The 18,603-nt window shown below is 41.1% G+C and overlaps 1 protein-coding gene across 11 annotated transcripts in view; it reads left to right on the top strand.

The window, feature by feature from the left end:
- The window catches only part of PTPRM (protein tyrosine phosphatase receptor type M), an 898,578-nt gene that overhangs the window by 742,058 nt on the left and 137,917 nt on the right, over positions 1-18,603 (top strand). For all 11 annotated transcript variants that reach the window (XM_056521605.1, XM_056521601.1, XM_056521594.1 and 8 more), the window contains 2 exons: positions 8,931-9,018; positions 15,758-15,834. In XM_056521605.1, coding sequence (XP_056377580.1) covers positions 8,931-9,018; positions 15,758-15,834 — 165 coding nt within the window. The remainder of the gene's footprint in view (positions 1-8,930; positions 9,019-15,757; positions 15,835-18,603) is intronic.

Genomic DNA, 18,603 nt, shown 5'->3' with positions numbered 1-18,603 from the left:
CGCCCCTAGTGAAATAAGTAATTACACCAAAATAAAGTAGGTACAGGATAAGAGCACTCACCCTGCACAGTTGCGCTAAAAACACAATGTGTGTAAGCGTGTGGCAAATCATGGTTTGGTCCTGCAGCTGTGTACCTCCCAGTCCTAGGAACACCAGTCCAGTGTGGTAATAGAAAAGTGAGCAGCGAAAAATAGAACTTGATACAGTGCTGGATCCAGGAGATGTTCATATATGACATAAAACAGTTTATAACTATAAACTATTAATTAAAGGCACAAATCTACACGTTTCTAGGGCCCAATTCGTAGATTTGTGCCTTTAATAAATAGTTTACAGTTATAAACTGTTTTTTGTCAGATTTGAATGTCTCCTGGATCCAGCGCTGTATCAAGTTCCATTTTTCGCTGCTCACTTTTTTATTTTTAAGTCCTGTACTTCCTGACTCCTCCCAAGCATATGATTCATGACACACATGTGACACCATCATAGGTCTTGCAGATGTTATAACGTGCATCTTGTGTGTAATCATTACGACTTTAACTCTGTGTTACACAACAGATAAAAGATGTGCAACCGGTAGTTCTTCTTTCTTTATACTTCCACCGCCCACTTGTTTTATTTAACTCCTCCACCCCAATTGGGCCTGAAGCTACTACTACCCCAGGGGATCAGCTATCATATGTGTGTGCCCAATTTAATCTTGCCTGTGATTAATATTGAAATGGCGGTAGACCCTGCTTGGCAAGACGTATTGAGAGCCTATTGACAGATGACCCAAAACACAAAATAGGACACTAGTAGGTGGTATGACACATACAATACCTATTACCTTAGTTCACCACAAATTCTATTTCACTAACCTTTATTTTTAGGATAAATATTTAAATGCCCTTATATTTATTTGTTTTCAAAATGCAGTACCTGCTCTGTGTAGACCTCCACCACTAATATTGTGATAAGTATACTTCTAGTCAAATTTTATTAACACTAGTGTGGTCAATATATTTGTTTGCCAGTAACCCTTTGGCTGGTTTACTGTTTGTCTGCTGATTTTGCCACCCTGTTGGCTGCCATTAAGGGGGGATTGTCTAAGTAGGTAGGGACAGTGGTTGAGGCTAGAACCAGGTTGCCCTTCTACCAATCTGGACATGACTTGCTCTTGCTCCTTTGTAGTAAGCCACTCCCCTTTCTGAGTGAGGCACATTTTCCAATTCTTTTTGAGCACTGTATTATAAATGTGTCAAGATTCTGTCTCATTTGGACTTAAACTTTTGGTGCCACCCACCATACTAAATCTTGCCTATTATGTTTCAGTATTTGATTTTAATCAGTGAAATAAAATATAAGTGATATAGTCCCTTTTAAGACATTTTTATTTGTCTTCTGGAGGAAGCTTAAAGGGGTACTCCGGTGGAATTTTTTAAATTTTTTAAATCAACTGGTGCCAGAAAGTTAAAAAGATTTGTAAATTACTTCTATTAAAAAAAATCTTAATCCTTCCAGTACTTATTAGTTGCTGAATACTACAGAGGAAATTCTTTTCTTTTGGAACACAGAGCTCTCTGCTGACATCACGAGCACAGTGCTCTCTGCTGACATCTCTGTCCATTTTAAGAACTGTCCAGAGTTGGAGAAAATCCCCATAGCAAACATATGCTGCTCTGGACAGTTCCTAAAATGGACAGAGATGTCAGCAGAGAGCACTGTGATAGCTGAGAGCACTGCGTTCCAAAAAGAAAACAATTTCCTCTGTAGTATTCAGCAGCTAATAAGTACTGGAAGGATTACATTTTTTTTTAATAAAAGTAATTTACAAATCTGTTTAACTTTCTAAACCAGTTGATTTAAAAAAAGAAAAAGTTTTCCACCAGAGTACCCCTTTAACTGAAGGTCACCACAATTCCATACATCTTTGTTCGTATGTAAGGCATATTCCTGGCTAATAGCTGTTACTAAATATCACTGTTGTTACTTAAAAGAGCGACATTATTTGAGCCTTGTATAGACTTTATTATTTCCCCTGATACTGAAGGAGTATAGAAATTTTTGTGAGCTGTTCATTGTTCCATAGCATACTGTATGCAGAGGAAGCTTTCTTTTCTGTCTACCATCCAGCCAGCCATGTATTAATAAAACAAAGGTTTGAGTTGTATAGCATTGGACTATGTTATCTAATGGTTTGTACATTGTAAAAAAAAAAAAATCAGCATCAATAGTAAAATTTTAAGTCGGTCAAGTTCATCCCCGCTTTGATGTATAATGTGTTGTGGTAAAGAGAAAGAATGCAAGACATTATTTGTGCATTGGAAAAGCTTGTTGCTAGAGCTACTGCTAAGCCCAGCTATCTATTCAGTCACAGAACTATGTCCCAGGTCAGTGGTCTTCAACCTGCGGACCTCCAGATGTTGCAAAATTACAACTCCCAGCATGCCCGGACAGCCAACGGCTGTAGAGATCTTATCCCCTAAGATTAGGGGATAAAATGTCTGATCGCAGGGGGCCTGCCGCTGGGACCCCCCTCGATCTCCGTGCAGCACTTGGCATTCTCTGCCAGGCTGCTGCTCCAGTCTCGGAAACCTCTGTGTTTCCGGGACTGGAGACGTCACGCCACGCCCCCTTGTCCCGGGTGCTACACAGAGATCTCGGGGGGTCCCGGTGGTGCCCCCCCCCCCCCCGTGATCAGATCAGACATCTTATTCCCTATCCTTTGCATAGGGGATAAGATGTCTATGACTAGAATACCCCTTTAACTAGTAAAGGACCCAGGGCATACCTGTACACCCGTGGAAATTTCGGTCCCTGCCGCGCGATTGCCGGCGATTGACGCAAACGCCGATGAATTCACACCGTCGATTTGTGGCGATTCTGGGTCATATGGGTCTCCGGTGACCCGGAAAATAAGGGGGATCGGGTTTGTCCAAGACACCCACGATCCCCCTGAAGGGATAGGAGTGAGGTGGCAGTGGTGCCACCCCTCCTATCCCTGCTATAAGTCGTTAAGAAGCGATGACCAATAGCAGATCGGGGGCGGGGGGGTTAACTTTCGGTTCCCCCGTTGTGCCCACCCAAAGTAGCCAAAGAAACCGTCAGGGACCGGCGCTGAAGTCCACTTACCCATCGGCTTTGGTGACGATTGGCGGCGGTGATCGGCAGCAACAGAGGACGGCAATGTGGCTCCCTGGATCCTACGGAAGCCGGTGAGTTGCCTAGCAACATCTGAAGGGCTACAGTCTGACATCTGGATGGCTACAGTCTGGAGGGTACATTCACACGGACAGGCTTACAGTAAGTTTCCTGCTTGAAGTTTGAGCTGCGGCAAATTTTTCGCTGCAGCGCAAACTCCTAGCGAGAAACTCACCGTAAACGCCCACCAGAGTGAATGTACCCTAAAAACACTACACTAACACATAGTAAAGGGTAAAACACTACATATACACCCCCTTACACTGCCCCCTCACCCAATAAAAATGAAAAAGTATTGTACGGCAGTTTTTCCAATACGGAGCCTCCAGCTGGTGCAAAACAACAACTCCCAACATTTCCGGACAGCCACTGACTGTCCAGGCATGCTGGGAGTTTAGCAACAGCTGGAGAGGCACCCTGTTTGGGAATCACTGGCGTAGAATACCCCTTTGTCCACCCCTATGCAACCCCTAATTTAGTCCTCAAATGCGCATGGCGCTCTCTCACTTCAGAGCCCTGTCGTATTTCAAGGAAACAGTTTAGGGCCACATATGGGGTATTTCCGTACTCGGGAGAAATTGCGCTTCAAATTTTGCTGGTGGCTACACCAGCCAGTTAGTGTAAAAAAATAAAAAATGTTACACTAACATGCTGATGTTGCCCCATACTTTTTATTTTCACAAGCGATAAAAGGAAAAAAAGACCCCCAAAATTTGTAACGCAATTTCTCCTGAGTACGGAAATACCCCATATGTGGGCGTAAAATGCTCTGTGGGCGCACAACAAGGCTCAGGAGAGAAGGAGCACCGTTGGGTTTTTGAAGAGAAAATTTGTCCGGAATTGAGGCCTATTTTGGTGATTTGCACAGGGGTGGCTGATTTTACAGCGGTTCTGACATAAACGCAAAAAAATTAATACCCAGATGTGACCCTATTTTGGAAACTACACCCGTCACAGAACTAAACAAGGGGTATAGTGAGCCTTAATACCCCACAGGTGTTTGAAGAATTTTCATTAAAGTTGGATGGGAAAATGAAAAAAAAATATTTCACTAAAATGCTGGTTTTACCCTAAAATTTTTATTTTCACAAGGGAAAATAGAAAAAAAGCCCCCCAAAATGTGTAACTTCGTTTTTTCTGAGTAAGAACATACCCCATATGTGGATCTAAAGTGCTCTGCTGGCGAACTACAATGCTCAGAAGAGAAGGAGCACCGTTGGGTTTTTGAAGAGAAAATTTGTCTGGAATTGAAGGCCACATGTGTTTACAAAGCCCCCATAGTGCCAGAACAATGGACCCCCCACCACATGTCACCCAATTTTGTGAACTACACCCCTCATGCAATGTAATACGGGGTACAATGAGCTTTTATGCCCCACAGGTGTCTGGCAGATTTTTGGAACAGTCGTCCGTAAAAAGGAAAAATTTTATTTTTCATTTGCACAGCCCACTGTTTTAAAGATATGTAAAACGCCAGTGGGTTGTAAATAATCACTGCACCCCTTATTACATTTTGTGAGGGGTGTAGTTTCCAAAATGGGGTCACATGTGGGGGGTCCTCTGTTCAGGCACCACAGGGGGCTTTGTAAACGCACATGGCCTTTGACTTCAATTCCAAACAAATTCTCTCTCCAATAGCTCAATGGCGCTCCTACTCTTCTGAGCATTGTAGTGCGCCAGCAGAGCACTTTACATCCACATATGGGGTATTTCCATACTCAGAAGAAATGGGGTTACAAATTTGGGGGGTAATTTTCTCCTATTACCCCTTGTAAAAATGTAAAATTTGGGGAAAAAACTGCATTTTTGTGAAAATGTTTTTCATTTACACATTCAAATTTAACAAAAAGTCTTCAAACACCTGTGAGGTGTTAAAGCTCACTGTACCCCTTGTTACATTCCTTGAGGGGTGTAGTTTCCAAAATAATATGCCATGTAGGTGTTTTTGTTTTTTTTTGCTGTTCTTGCTGCTATACTTTGAAGCCCTCTGATGTCTTCCAAAAGTAAAAACATGTCAACCTTATGATGCAGACATAAAGTAGACATATTGTATATGTGAATCAATATATAATTTATTCGGAATGTCCATTTTTCTCATAAGCAGGGAGCTTCAAAGTAAAAAAAAATGCTACATTTTCAATTTTTTCATCAAATTTTGGAATCTTGCACCAAGAAATGATGCAAGTTTCGACAAAATTTTACCACTAACATAAAGTAGAATATGTCATGAAAAAACTATCTCGGAATCAGGATGAAAAGTAAAAGCATCCCAGAGTTATTAATGCTTAAAGTGACAGTGGTCAGAATTGCAAAAATGGCTGGGTCCTACAGTGAAAATTGGCTGGGTCCTTAAGGGGTTAAATCTTGCAGGTCTTTATTCTGGCCACTAAGCCTAATATTAGGCTGAGACTTCTGTTCTGTACAAATAACCATAAAGCAGTGTCTTTCTTATCATCACAGTCTGTAGTACAGTGGTGAAAGGTGACACCAGTATATAAATAATTCACCACCATTCCGAATAGCTGAAAATACAGGTAGATAGTGCTGCTTACCCTATTTCTAATGCTACTTATTAGGTGAAAATCAGTGCAGCCTTTCTGGAGATATTCACCTGGTTATTAAAAGGGTTCTCCACCAGAAGGTTATTTTAGTACAAACCTGGCACAGTTATGGACATGCTTAGGAAGGATCTGCGCTTGTCTTAGGGCTAAATGGCTATGTTGTGAGATTACCATAACACTGTAACTATCTTTTTGTGAACTCGTATTTCCTGTTTGATTTTTATTGTTTGCCTACAAATCCCATAATTTCATTTTCCTCCCTCCCACACATCAGCCACCCCACCCATTGAAACATAAATGAGCTGAATCCATTCAAAAGACCTGTGGTTTTCAATCAGGGTCCCTACAGCTGTTACATTAGTTGCAGATTGATCTCTCTCCCACCAAGCGATCACTCGACCCATTGAAGCAGACAGGCTCCCTGCCATCAGCTGACTAGTGAGTCAGGTCTCGGCCGCATTGCATCCTGGGAAAAATCTGAGACAACAGTCATTTTGTATGCTGTTAAAAATAAATATTGGGGTAAAAATCACAGAAGAATTGTAAGAAAACCGTCACATACAGGTACAGACACTATATTATGAACTACACTAACTTTACAGCCCATGTAGCATCGTCAAATAAAAAAAATTCCTGGAATACCCCTTTAGGGTCTATTCACACATACAGTATTCTGCGCAGATTTGATGCGCAGGATTTCAAGCTGTGTTCAGTTTACATTGAAATCTGCAGCAGAAAACCCTGCGCATCAAATCTGCACAGAATACTGTACGTGTGAATAGACCATTAATATGTTTAATTCATTCTTCTGTATTATGGAGGCAGGCCGCTTCTGTATGAGCAACATTTTATTCCACCTTATCTGGCCGATGTCACTGCTTGCCTGGTAAGGACCATTAAAAACAGGCTAACAGGCTCACCTGCACTATCTACCCGTATATTCAAGTTAGTGCAGATGACTCTGCTGTCAGATTCCCTTTAAATAATGTCTTATCTAATGGATACTGAATAAAAATTAAGCAGCAGGAAATGTCAGCCTATTGTGTATGCTTCTGTATGTAGGGTGAAAATTGAAATTTTAGGATTTTGTATATGACTAGACCTGTGATTAAAAACACCTATGATTTTTAAAATATGTGCATGTTTATGAGGATACATAAAGTGTCCCTGTTATTTGGAAAAAAAAATGCACAGACACAAGTCAAAAGTTTAGATCAGTCGGGTCTTGATATTCAGACCCCCAACAATAATGAGCTGGGAGAAGTACTTGGTTTAGCCCTTCTCTCCCTGGCTCGCTTCTCTGCTTGTCTTGCAGTAGGGCACTTCTCCATAGACTTACTGCAGAATCTGTCTTACAGTGAACCGGTAATAGAAGCACTAAACTGTGCACCTCTCCCAGCTTGTTCTAATGATTCGTGGGGGTCTGAACACCGCCGATCAAAACTTCTGACATGTCTCTGTAACATGTCTAAACTTTTTTTCAAATAACATGACACTGTAACCTCTTGAGGACACCTCCCTTCTATGACACTCGTCCCACTTCCCTTCTATGACATCAGCAATCAGGGTGATGCCCGGCATTAACCTTTTAGACACCGGCGTCTAAAATGTAAAAAAAAAAAAAAATTTCTCTGCTGCTCAGCAGTGAAACCACAGTGTCCCAATCGGCTGAGAGGAAGGTGTAAGGGCCCTTACCTGCCTCCTCGCCGTCCGATCGGTAATCCAAAGCTCCAGTCAGCCATAGCAGGCTGGAGCAATGGAGCACCCATAACACTGATCAATGCTATGCTATGGCATAGCATTGAACAGTGTATGCAATCTGAAGACTATAAAATTGTATACAAAAAGTTAATAAAAGTGATTTAACCCCTTCCCTAATAAGTTTGAATCACCCCACTTTTTCCATAAAAAAAATATGTAAACACATATAAACGTAAACATATGTGGTATCGCTGCGTGCATAAATGTCTGAGCTATAAAAATGTAATGTTACTTTAACAGCATGGTCAATGGCATATATGTTAAAAAGTACCAAGGTCCAGAATTGCGTATTTTTTGTCACTTTTTATACACAAAAAATTTTATAAAAAGTGATCAAAAAGTCCCATTAAAACAAAAATGGTACCGATAAAGCTGCAGATCACGGTGCAAAAAATGAGCCATCACACATCCTGTATACAGAAAAACAAAAAAGTTATAGGGGTCAGAAGAGGACATTTTTAAGCATGCTAATTTTTCATACAAAAGGTTATCATTTTTTTAATCAAAATAAAACAAAATCAAACCTATATAAGTTGGGTATAATTTTAATTGTATGGACCTACAGAATAAATATAAGGTGTCATGTTTACCGAAAAGTGCAGTGCGTAGAATTGAAAGCTCCCAAAAGTTTCAAAATGGTGTTGTTTTTTTCAATCTTTTTGGATTTCGCCATAGATTTTAAGTGAAAACAAGCCCTCATATGGGTCTGTAGGTGGAAAATTGAAAGCGCTATGATTTTTAGAAGGGGAGGAGGAAAAAACTAAAGTGCAAAAATGAAAAATGGCCTGGTCCTCAAGGGGTTAAATAGTATGTTCTTAATGTATTTAGAGGCATGATCTCTAAATATAAGGTTTGTTAAGGGACAACATTATAGACAAAATAAGCCAATAAAAAAATAAATGCGAACTGTTTTCATGCACAATGTATGTTTTTCCTAGACAATTCTAAAGTCTGATAATCTGCATTGTAGGTATACTTGACAGTCTTTTCTTATTTCTCATCCGGCCCTTGGAGGATGGTCCCTTTTTGTTATGACTTGATCTGCGTGAACATTGTTGAAGCTTATCATACTCTTTTGTGAATATCCATTTATCTTCCTATTATGACTTGTTCTAGTCTCATTATCTAAAGAGGAAGCATGGGTGGTATTTCTTTGAAAAGCATATGTGATACTGACAACATAAATTGCACCTTGCGTATTCCACAAATGAAGCAGACGTGATTGTTCAGATAGATCTCCAGATAATAAAGTCATTGTGAACAGCCATGGCAATCATTTCTACCACTTCAGTCAAACTGGCATCGCCATTCTTTTAAGAAGTTATTGCTGTAATTCTTCCCCTAACCTTGGACTACATATATCTATTTTTTTCTCTATTCTATGTGGCATAACATTTAGTGACACCGTTTTTTTTTTTTAACAGAGCTTCTTTGAAGGACAGTCAGCACCATGGGAGTCTGCAAAGAAAGACGAGAACAGAATGAAGAATAGATATGGGAATATCATTGCATGTAAGTGTTGACAGTATGATAGTAGCACTGCATATCATTCCCTTACAGTTCCAGCTCTGATACTAATGACCAAGAAAAGATACCAGCATGCATTTGGAGGACAGTTATATTTAAACCTCCCCTTGAGCAAGATTGTGTTTATTTAATGAATGCTTAATTCTACAAATTAAATATATATTAACCCTTTGTGACCCTAAACAGAGCCAGGGTGTTTTTTTTTTTTTAATTATGAACACTAGATAATTATGCCTCCATTTATCTAAAGTTGCATTTTTTTGTAATTTTTTTTGTCTCAGAGAAATTTAGGCTTGAAATTAAATAATTCATTACACAGGCAAATTTATAACCTTTACAAATGTGAAACATCCGCGGATCGTTTAGTAGAAAAGGTTACAAATTTTGCGCCTGTTAAATAAATCATCTGAGTCCAAAGAGCAGGCATGTATTTGAAATTTTCTGTCGTATAGACAATTATGCTGGAACACACATAGCTAAGTCAATTTCCTCTTTAAAGTTTATAATGTTCTCGGCAGGGAGAAAAATCATTTTTGTCAAAAAGTTAAAGTACTGAGACATCATAGATAACAAAACAGTTCATTATTTAATCTGAGGGAGAGCTCGTTTGTCAGGTTCTTGGTTACTAGGTATAAATGTATCAACACTTTCATGCTGCCTAACCAACAAATCGGGCGTTTCCTGATGGCTTTTCCATGCCCCCCCAGCCTTAACCCCTTAAGGACCGGGGGTTTTTCCGTTTTTGCATTTTCCTTTTTTGCTCCTTGCCTTTAAAAAATCATAACTCTTTCAAATTCTCACCTAAAAATCCATATGATGGCTTATTTTTTGCGCCACCAATTCTACTTTGTAATGACGTCAGTCATTTTGCCCAAAAAGCTACGGTGAAGCGGGAAAAAAAATCATTGTGCGACAAAATTGAAAATAAAACGCTGTTTTGTAAGTTTTGGGGGCTTCCGTTTCTACGTAGTACATTTTTCGGTAAAAATGACACCTGATATTTATTCTGTAGGTCCATACGATTAAAGTGATACCCTACTTATATAGGTTTGATTTTGTCGGACTTCTGGAAAAAATCATAACTACATGCAGGAAAATTAATACGTTTAAAATTGTCATCTTCTGACCCCTATAACTTTTTTATTTTTCCGTGTATGGGGCGGTATGAGGGCTCATTTTTTGCGCCGTGATCTGAAGTTTTTAACGGTACCATTAGGACTTATTGATCGCTTTTTATTCATTTTTAAATTATATAAAAAGTGACCAAAAATGCACTATTTTGGACTTTGGAATTTTTTTGTGCGCACGCCATTGACCGAGCGGTTTAATTAATGATATATTTTTATAATTCGGACATTTCCGCACGCGGTGATACCATATATGTTTATTTTTATTTTTATTTACACTGTGTTTTTTTTTTTAATTGGAAAAGGGGGGTGATTCAAACTTTTAATAGGGGAGGAGTTAAATGATCTTTATTCACTTTTTTTTTCACTTTTTTTTTGCAGTGTTATAGGTCCCATAGGGACCTATAACACTGCACACACTGATCTTCTATGTTGATCACTGGTTTCTCGTAAGAAACCAGTGATCAACGATTCTGCCGCATGACTGCTCATGCCTGGATCTCAGGCACTGAGCAGTCATTCGGCGATCGGACAGCGAGGAGGCAGGAAGGGGCCCTCCCGCTGTCCTGTCAGCTGTTCGGGATGCCGCGATTAGCCGCGGCTATCCCGAACAGCCCGACTGAGCTAGCCGGGAACTTTCACTTTCACTTTTAGCCGCGCGGCTCAGCTCTGAGCGCGCGGCTAAAGGGTTAATAGTGCGCGGCACCGCGATCGGCGATGCGCGCTATTAGAGGCTGGTCCTGGCTTCACTATGACGCCGGGCCCGCCGTGATATGACGCGGGGTTACTGTGTAACCCCACGTTATATCAGAAGAGCAGGACCAAGGACGTACCGGTACGTCCTTGGTCCTTAAGGGGTTAAAGGGGTAGTCAGGCGCTAAGACATCTTATCCCCTATCCAAAGGATAGGGGATAAGATGCCTGACCGCGGGGGTCCCGCCGCTGGGGCCCCCCGTGATCTTCCACGCCGCACCCCGTTAGAATCAGCCCCCGGAGCGTGCTCGCTCCGGGTCTGATTACTAGCGATCACAGGGACGGAGCATAGTGACGTCATGGCTCGGCCCCGTGTGATGTCACGGCTCCGCCCCCTCAATGCAAGCCTATGGAGGGGGCGTGCCAGCTGTCCCGCCCCCTCCGTAGGCTTGCATTGAGGGGGCGGAGCGTGACGTAACACGGGGCGGAGCCGTGATGTCACTATGCTCCGTCCCTGTGATCGCTAGTAATCAGACCCGGAGTGAGCACGCTCCGGGTTTGATTATAACGGGGTGCGGCGTGGAAGATCACGGGGGTCCCCAGTGGCGGGACCCCCGCGGTCAGGCATCTTATCCCCTATCCTTTGGATAGGGGTATAAGATGTCTTAGCGCTGGAGTACCCCTTTAATTGATAGATCTCTCCTTATACCCAAAAACAGAGAGATCTATGAATCAAGGCCAATGATCAGGAAGAAGTTTTCAGGGACCACCCTGTTCACGCATGGTGATGACAGGTTCCCTTTAGATTTCACAATATTCACTTTGCACACATTCAACAGTCCTTCAGCTGTTATAATTTTGTTTCTGATCCCCAGTAGCACCAATAATAATAAAATATCAACATTTAATAAATAATATTATAAAATATCAACATTTGTTTTTCCCCAAAGTTGATATACTGTGTAATTACTCTGCCTTTCCATCTGAATGTATAATGTGTTACCTACTGTGCCCCTGTTGCAATATTAAGTATTCAAGTATAGCCAAATACTGTAATTTGGTGCCGTGTATGTTTTATAGAGTATATCGACTTTTTTGGGGGGACTCTTGCTTTCCGGTAACATTGACTTATATTGACGTGCACAAAACTTTAAATACAAATCTTTCGATTTCAGTATTGCATTAGACTAAATGTCACTTTCTGACATTGTTGACTTTTCGGTACCAGAGCTTAATTAAGCCCTGTGGTGCTTAGGAACTAGCTTGTATCTTATCGCTTTGCTAGGGAAGGACGCAGCAAGGAACTGTGCCATCAGGAAGAAAAGTAATTTATTACAATGAGTTAGAGGAGCTAGCACAGAGCACCTGGACAAGACCCATTTTAATTTAATTCAGCAGACAGATAGACCTTTTGGGAGTCTGGAAAGATTTAAGTTTGCAAATTCCATTCTGATGTTCCATAGAAACCAGGAAATCCTGATAATTAAACTTGTTATACACTGCTCAAAAAAATAAAGGGAACACTTAAACAACACAATGTAACTCCAAGTCAATCACACTTCTGCGAAATCACACTGTCCACTCAGGAAGCAACACTGATTGACAATCAATTTCACATGCTGTTGTGCAAATGGATATTAGCAAGACACCCCCAATAAAGGAGTGGTTCTGCAGGTGGAGACCACAGACCACTTCTCAGTTCCTATGCTTCCTAGCTGATGTTTTGTCACTTTTGAATGCTGGCGGTGCTTTCACTCTAGTGGTAGCATGAGACGGAGTCTACAACCCACACAACTGGCTCAGGTAGTGCAGCTCATCCAGGATGGCATATCAATGCGAGCTGTGGCAAGAATGTTTGCTGTGTCTGTCAGCGTAGTGTCCAGAGCATGGAGGCACTACCAGGAGACAGGCCAGTGCATCAGGAGACATGGAGGAGGCCGTAGGAGGGCAACAACCCAGCAGGACCACTACCTCTGCCTTTGTGCAAGGAGGAGCAGGAGGAGCACTGCCAAAGCCCTGCAAAATGACCTCCAGCAGGCCACAAATGTGCATGTGTCCTCTCAAACTGTCAGAAACAGACTCCATGAGGGTGCTATGAGGGCCCGACGTCCACAGGTGAGGGTTGTGCTTACAGCCCAACACCATGCTGGACTTTTGGCATCTGCCAGAGAACACCAAGATTGGCAAATTTGCCACCGGCGCCCTGTTCTCTTCACAGATGAAAGCAGGTTCACGCTGAGCACATGTGACAGACGTGAAATAGTCTAGAGACGCCGTGAAGAATGCTCTTCTGCCTGAAACATCCACCAGCAGGACCGGTTTAGTGGTGGGTCAGTAATCCACACAGCCCTCTATGTCTTGCTAGAGGTAGCTAGGTACTGCGATGAGATCCTCAGACCCCTTGTGAGACCATATGCTGGTGCGTTTGGCCCTGGGTTCCTCCTAATACAAGACAATGCTAGACCTCATGTGGCTGGAGTGTGTCAGCAGTTCCTGCAAGAGGAAGGCATTGATGCTATGGACTGGCCCACCCATTCCCCAGACTTGAATACAATTGAGCACATCTGGGACATCATGTCTCGCTCCATCCACCAATTTGGACCACAGACTGTCCAGAACTTGGCGGATGCTTTAGTCCAGGTCTGGAGGACATCTCTCAGGAGACCATTTGCCACCTCATCAGTAGCATGCCCAGGCGTTGTACGGAGGTCATACGGGCACAAGGAGGCCACACACTCTACTGAGCCTCATTTTGACTTGTTTTAAGGACATTACATCAAAGTTTGATCAGCTTGTAGTGGGGTTTTCCACTTTGATTTTGAGTGTGACTCCATATCCAGACCTCCATGGGTTGTAAAATTAGATTTCCATTGATAATTTTTGTATGATTTTGTTGTCCGCACATTCAACTATGTAAAGACAAAAGTATTTCATATGATTAGTTCATTCATTCAGATCTAAGATGTGTTATCTTAGTGTTCACTTTACTTATTTTTTGAGCACTGTGTTTGCTGAGCAGTGTGTTTGTTCTGTTGCTATTTTTAACACTTTTTAAAATATAATGTAATTCAAAGAAAATTATTTTTATTTTGGTATTCATAAGTGAAAAAATGGACTGTGTATATAGATTAGAGATGAGCGAACTTACAGTAAATTTGATTTGTCACGAACTTCTCGGCTCGGCAGTTGATGATTTATCCTGCATAAATTAGTTCAGCTTTCCGGTGCTCCGGTGGGCTGGAAAAGGTGGATACAGTCCTAGGAAAATCTTTCCTAGGACTGTATCCACCTTTTCCAGCCCACCGGAGCACCTGAAAGTTGAACTCATTTATGCAGGATAAGTCATCAACTGCCGAGCCGAGAAGTTCGTGACAAATCGAATTTACTGTAAGTTCGCTCATCTCTAAATAGATATTCTGTTACAATCCCAAATCCAGTGATCGTATATATAGGAATGTATGAAATTTGTCAGTATTGAGGTTGCCCAATGCAACATTTTTTTTTACTAATGGCTCATAATAACAAAAAAATATAAGGCTGTGTTCACACGCCCATTGGAGATTCCATCATATTTGACAAGAAAAGGACCCAACATGCAGCACTATTCTTTCTGTTAAAATGATGGACAGCAAATCGACCATCTCTATCAGGTGCTGCTGGTTTGCTGCGTTTGATAGACCAGCAGTGCATGGTGACTTCTGGTCATGATGGACGCCACAATGGTAGTGTGAACAGAGTCTAATACTCATCTGATTAATCTCCTGACTCTTTTATTCCAAATCTCCCATGGTCTGTGTTCCCCCAGCTCCAGCAAAGATGTCTTGACAAAACATGTGATACTTTTCTGCCAATCTCTGGCTGTAGCAGTGGTGGGCTGAGATCTGAGATATCAGTTTTGTGTGCAGCAATTGGCTGCAGAGGTCAGATGTTCCGTCATACTGTCATATTCAATGCTGGTTGAACAGAGACTAATGGAGGGTCTGGGAAGCATCTACAGGGGAACAACAGGGGATTGGTAATGAGAGTATTATTCTTTTTGTCATTTTATAACATAAAATGTTGGACAACCTCAACAAATAACATTTATAAACTGGTTGTTTCATTTTGTAATAAACACATGGGGGTAGATTTATCAAAACCTGTCCAGAGAAAAAGTTGCCCATAGCAGCCAGTCAGCTCACTTCTTTAATTTTTAACAAGGCCTCTGCAAAATGAAAGAAGCTATCTGATTGGTTGCTATGGGCAACAGGGCAACATTTTCTACAATATTTCTACTTTTGGACATATCTCCCTGGAGGCTTGAGGGACAGAATCAATCTTCTAGGACAGTGACACAGCAAAAGTATATCTTTATTCATGGTCAAAATGCGCTCCATATCACAATATTTTTTTTTTTAATTATTTTTTTTCAATTTTATTTTTCGTTCAGAAAAAATGGCCAGATTTACCATTCTGCCTAAAAGCAAACTGTCTGGTATTGCCCATTACAACCAATCACAGCTAAGCTATTTTGCCTTAAAGGGGTACTCCGGCGCTAAGACATCTTATCCCCTATCCAAAGGACAGGGGATAAGATGCCTGATCGCGGGGGTCCCGCCGCTGGGGACCCCCGTGATCTTGCATGCAGCGCGCTGTTAGAATCAGTCCCTGGAGCACGTTGGCTCCGGGTCTGATTACTGGCGATCACGGGGGCAGGAGCATTGTGACGTCACGGCCCAGCCCCCGTGTGACATCACGCTCCGCCCCCTGAATGCAAGCCTATGGGAGGGGGCATGACAGCTGTGAAATGAAAGCTGAGCTGTGACTGGTTGTTATGGATAGTACAAGATAGTTTTGGTTAATTTGGACCAATGTGTTCATATTCTAAGACATATAAAAAAACTGAAATCTTGTCTCTTTGTCAGATGACCATTCCCGCGTGAGGCTGCAAAACATTGAAGATGAATCCAGCTCAGACTATATCAATGGAAACTATATTGATGTAAGTTCAGAAGACATATTGTTGTGTAATATGCCTGGGGAGCCATTTGCACATGTTTGTATTCATTATGATTTACTGCTAGAAGCATTTATTTAAAGGGGTACTCCACTGCCTCAGTGTTTGGACATTTTGTTCTGAACGTTGAGTGAGGGTGCCGGGGCCCGTGATGTCACGCCACATCCCTGCAATGCAAGTCTAAGGGAGGGGGCGTGGCGACCCCTTTAAAATGCTACTGATAAATTTACCCCAGAATTATGTGATACCCTGGTTTGATAAAAGTTTTTTTTTACATATACAGCAGATTCTGAATACAGGTATTTTTGCAGAAGTATTTTTGCTGAATTCTAAACTACATGACTAGTTGAGAGTTTTATTGTGACTGTTATGAGAACAGCTTATGAGGTTGTTTATGGGAGACTCTGAAGCAGTTTCATTTAAGTGTAGTTAAAGGAGTATTCCAGGAAAAAACTTTTTTATATATATCAACTGGCTCCAGAAAGTTAAAGTTGAGTTGTTGTTTTCTGTCTGGCAACAGTGCTCTCTGCTGACATCTCTGCTTGTCTCGGGAACTGCACAGAGTAGAATAGGTTTGCTATGGGGATTTGCTTCTAAACTGGGCGGTTCCCGAGACACGTGTCATCAGAGAGAACTTAGAAAAGAACAACTCAACTTAAGAAGCTCAAAAGTACTGAAAGGATGAAGACTTTTTAATAGAAGTAATTTACAAATCTGTTTAACTTTCTGGAGCCAGTTGATATATAAAAAAAAGTTTTTTCCTGGATAACCCCTTTAAGTGGATGGTCCAATTTAGGAGTCAACAGCTCTTTGTATGTACACTTATACACAGCTGCCAGTCACTGAGTAGGACCGCCCACCTGACTACTTAGCTCAGGAAGTGCAACGATTTATATGAAGAGATGACATAGTTATTCTGGAAGTTTTCCCACAATAATATGTATATATATATATATATATATATATATATATATATATATATATATGTGTCTTCTATGCTGTTCCTGCTCTATAACAGGAGTCCAGCAGATTGGATGGCATTTTCAGTGTGACAGGTTCCCTTTAATATTTTGGCAAAAGTGTCTAAAACAGATAAACTCTCTGCTTACTTTATGACAGTATTTCAGTTTTTGTTGTGCAGTTATAACTCTTTAGACTGTCAGTTTGGTGGCCTCCAGACACAACTGTCTAGCCTACCATCCAACAAAAGCGTGGACAAAGTAAATGTTATGTCTCTTTTCTGTCATCAATTTGCCATGATTCTTTATTAAACAGAAAGCTGTTTGCATATTAATGTGACAAAACTATGTTATGCCTAATGCTGTGATTTGCAATCTCTTGTCATCTCTGCACTTTTAAGTTCTCTTCAAAAGAGTGTGCAGCTGTTAACCAATGCTTCTAATGCAAGCAAGCCATTTCATTAAATATGTAAACCCTTTAATTATTCAGCACCACTTCTTTGTTGGTATTGCATCATGTTAACTAAATGTTTTACATTAGAATGCACTGTTTGAGAAATGGGAAGTTTGCAGATAAATCAATTAATATGAAATTCTAATTGAAAATAATGGCAAACTCAGTGTAAATATGCACAAGTATTCAGAGACAGTTCCTTGTGTGAAATGTAGCAGTCTGTAATAGGCACTTACATGCTGAGGTAGAAATACTACACAATAATTCCTGTTGCAATTCAAATTAGACTTTATATTCGGTGACCAAAGCATCCTTATATGCTTGTGTTATGATAGTGACCTATCTGGAAACCTTGAAGAACAACAGCGTTTCTATAAGTTCAGGTCTTTTATCCAAATTGCTTAATGTGAACACATTATCAAAGGGAACCTGTCATCCCCATACATTAATGGACATTTACTGAGTTATCATTAACTGGGATTTAGACCTTTTAAAGTCAAATTAGGTGAAGCATTTTGTGGCAGGTTTTTCATACAGCGCAACACAATGTCCTCCACACACTTCCTAATACACATTCCAAGGATTCCATGTACTGTATGTTAATGTTCTTATATCATGGCTGAGACATACTTGCATCTGGTGCTTTGGTAATTTTATATTAAAATCATTTATTTTCAGCTCTTTAAAATTAGGTGTTATCGTCATGACCGACTGTGGACAGGGGGGGTGAGCCCTAAGCTGTCCCTAGGAAACCCTCCCTGCCTACTTGCCCATCTGCCCTAAATGGCGGATCGACAACCACAGTGCCAGTCCTTACCTGCGCTAAAGTGCAGTGGACATAAAATCATATACATAGTCGGTCAAAGGCCAGAAACATAGTGGGAAAACTACCTAACAACCAGATACACCAGACAAAAAATATAAACTCACAAACAGGGCAGGATGCAATGTACTAACAAACAGTTCATAAACCGGAATCCTGATAAACGGTAGGCATGAATTAATAAACTAGACAAGGTATAGAATGAGTAAACAGCAGAAACCAGGAAATGCAGGGGCTGAACAGAAGAACTGAATGCTAAACACTAAACTGATCAGGAACATAGAACACTGTTCACACAGGGACACAGAACAGAAACAAACTGGACATCCCACTCCACAAAAGGAGTAGACGGCGTAATAAAGCCAAATAGACTACTAGCCAGCGGGCACACTCCACCGTGTGATCAGGATGCTGACCTAGTAGGAGACAGAAATATAATACGAGGAACACTAGACTGAGAAACGGATGAGTCTGAACAGATTCCATAAAACCAAACTCCAAAAACATGGAGGAACCAG

The sequence above is a fragment of the Hyla sarda genome, chromosome 5, assembly GCF_029499605.1.
Source record: "Hyla sarda isolate aHylSar1 chromosome 5, aHylSar1.hap1, whole genome shotgun sequence".
NCBI lineage: Eukaryota > Metazoa > Chordata > Amphibia > Anura > Hylidae > Hyla > Hyla sarda.
The sequence above is the reverse complement of the archived record's forward strand: the minus strand, read 5'-3'. Positions and strand labels throughout refer to the sequence as shown.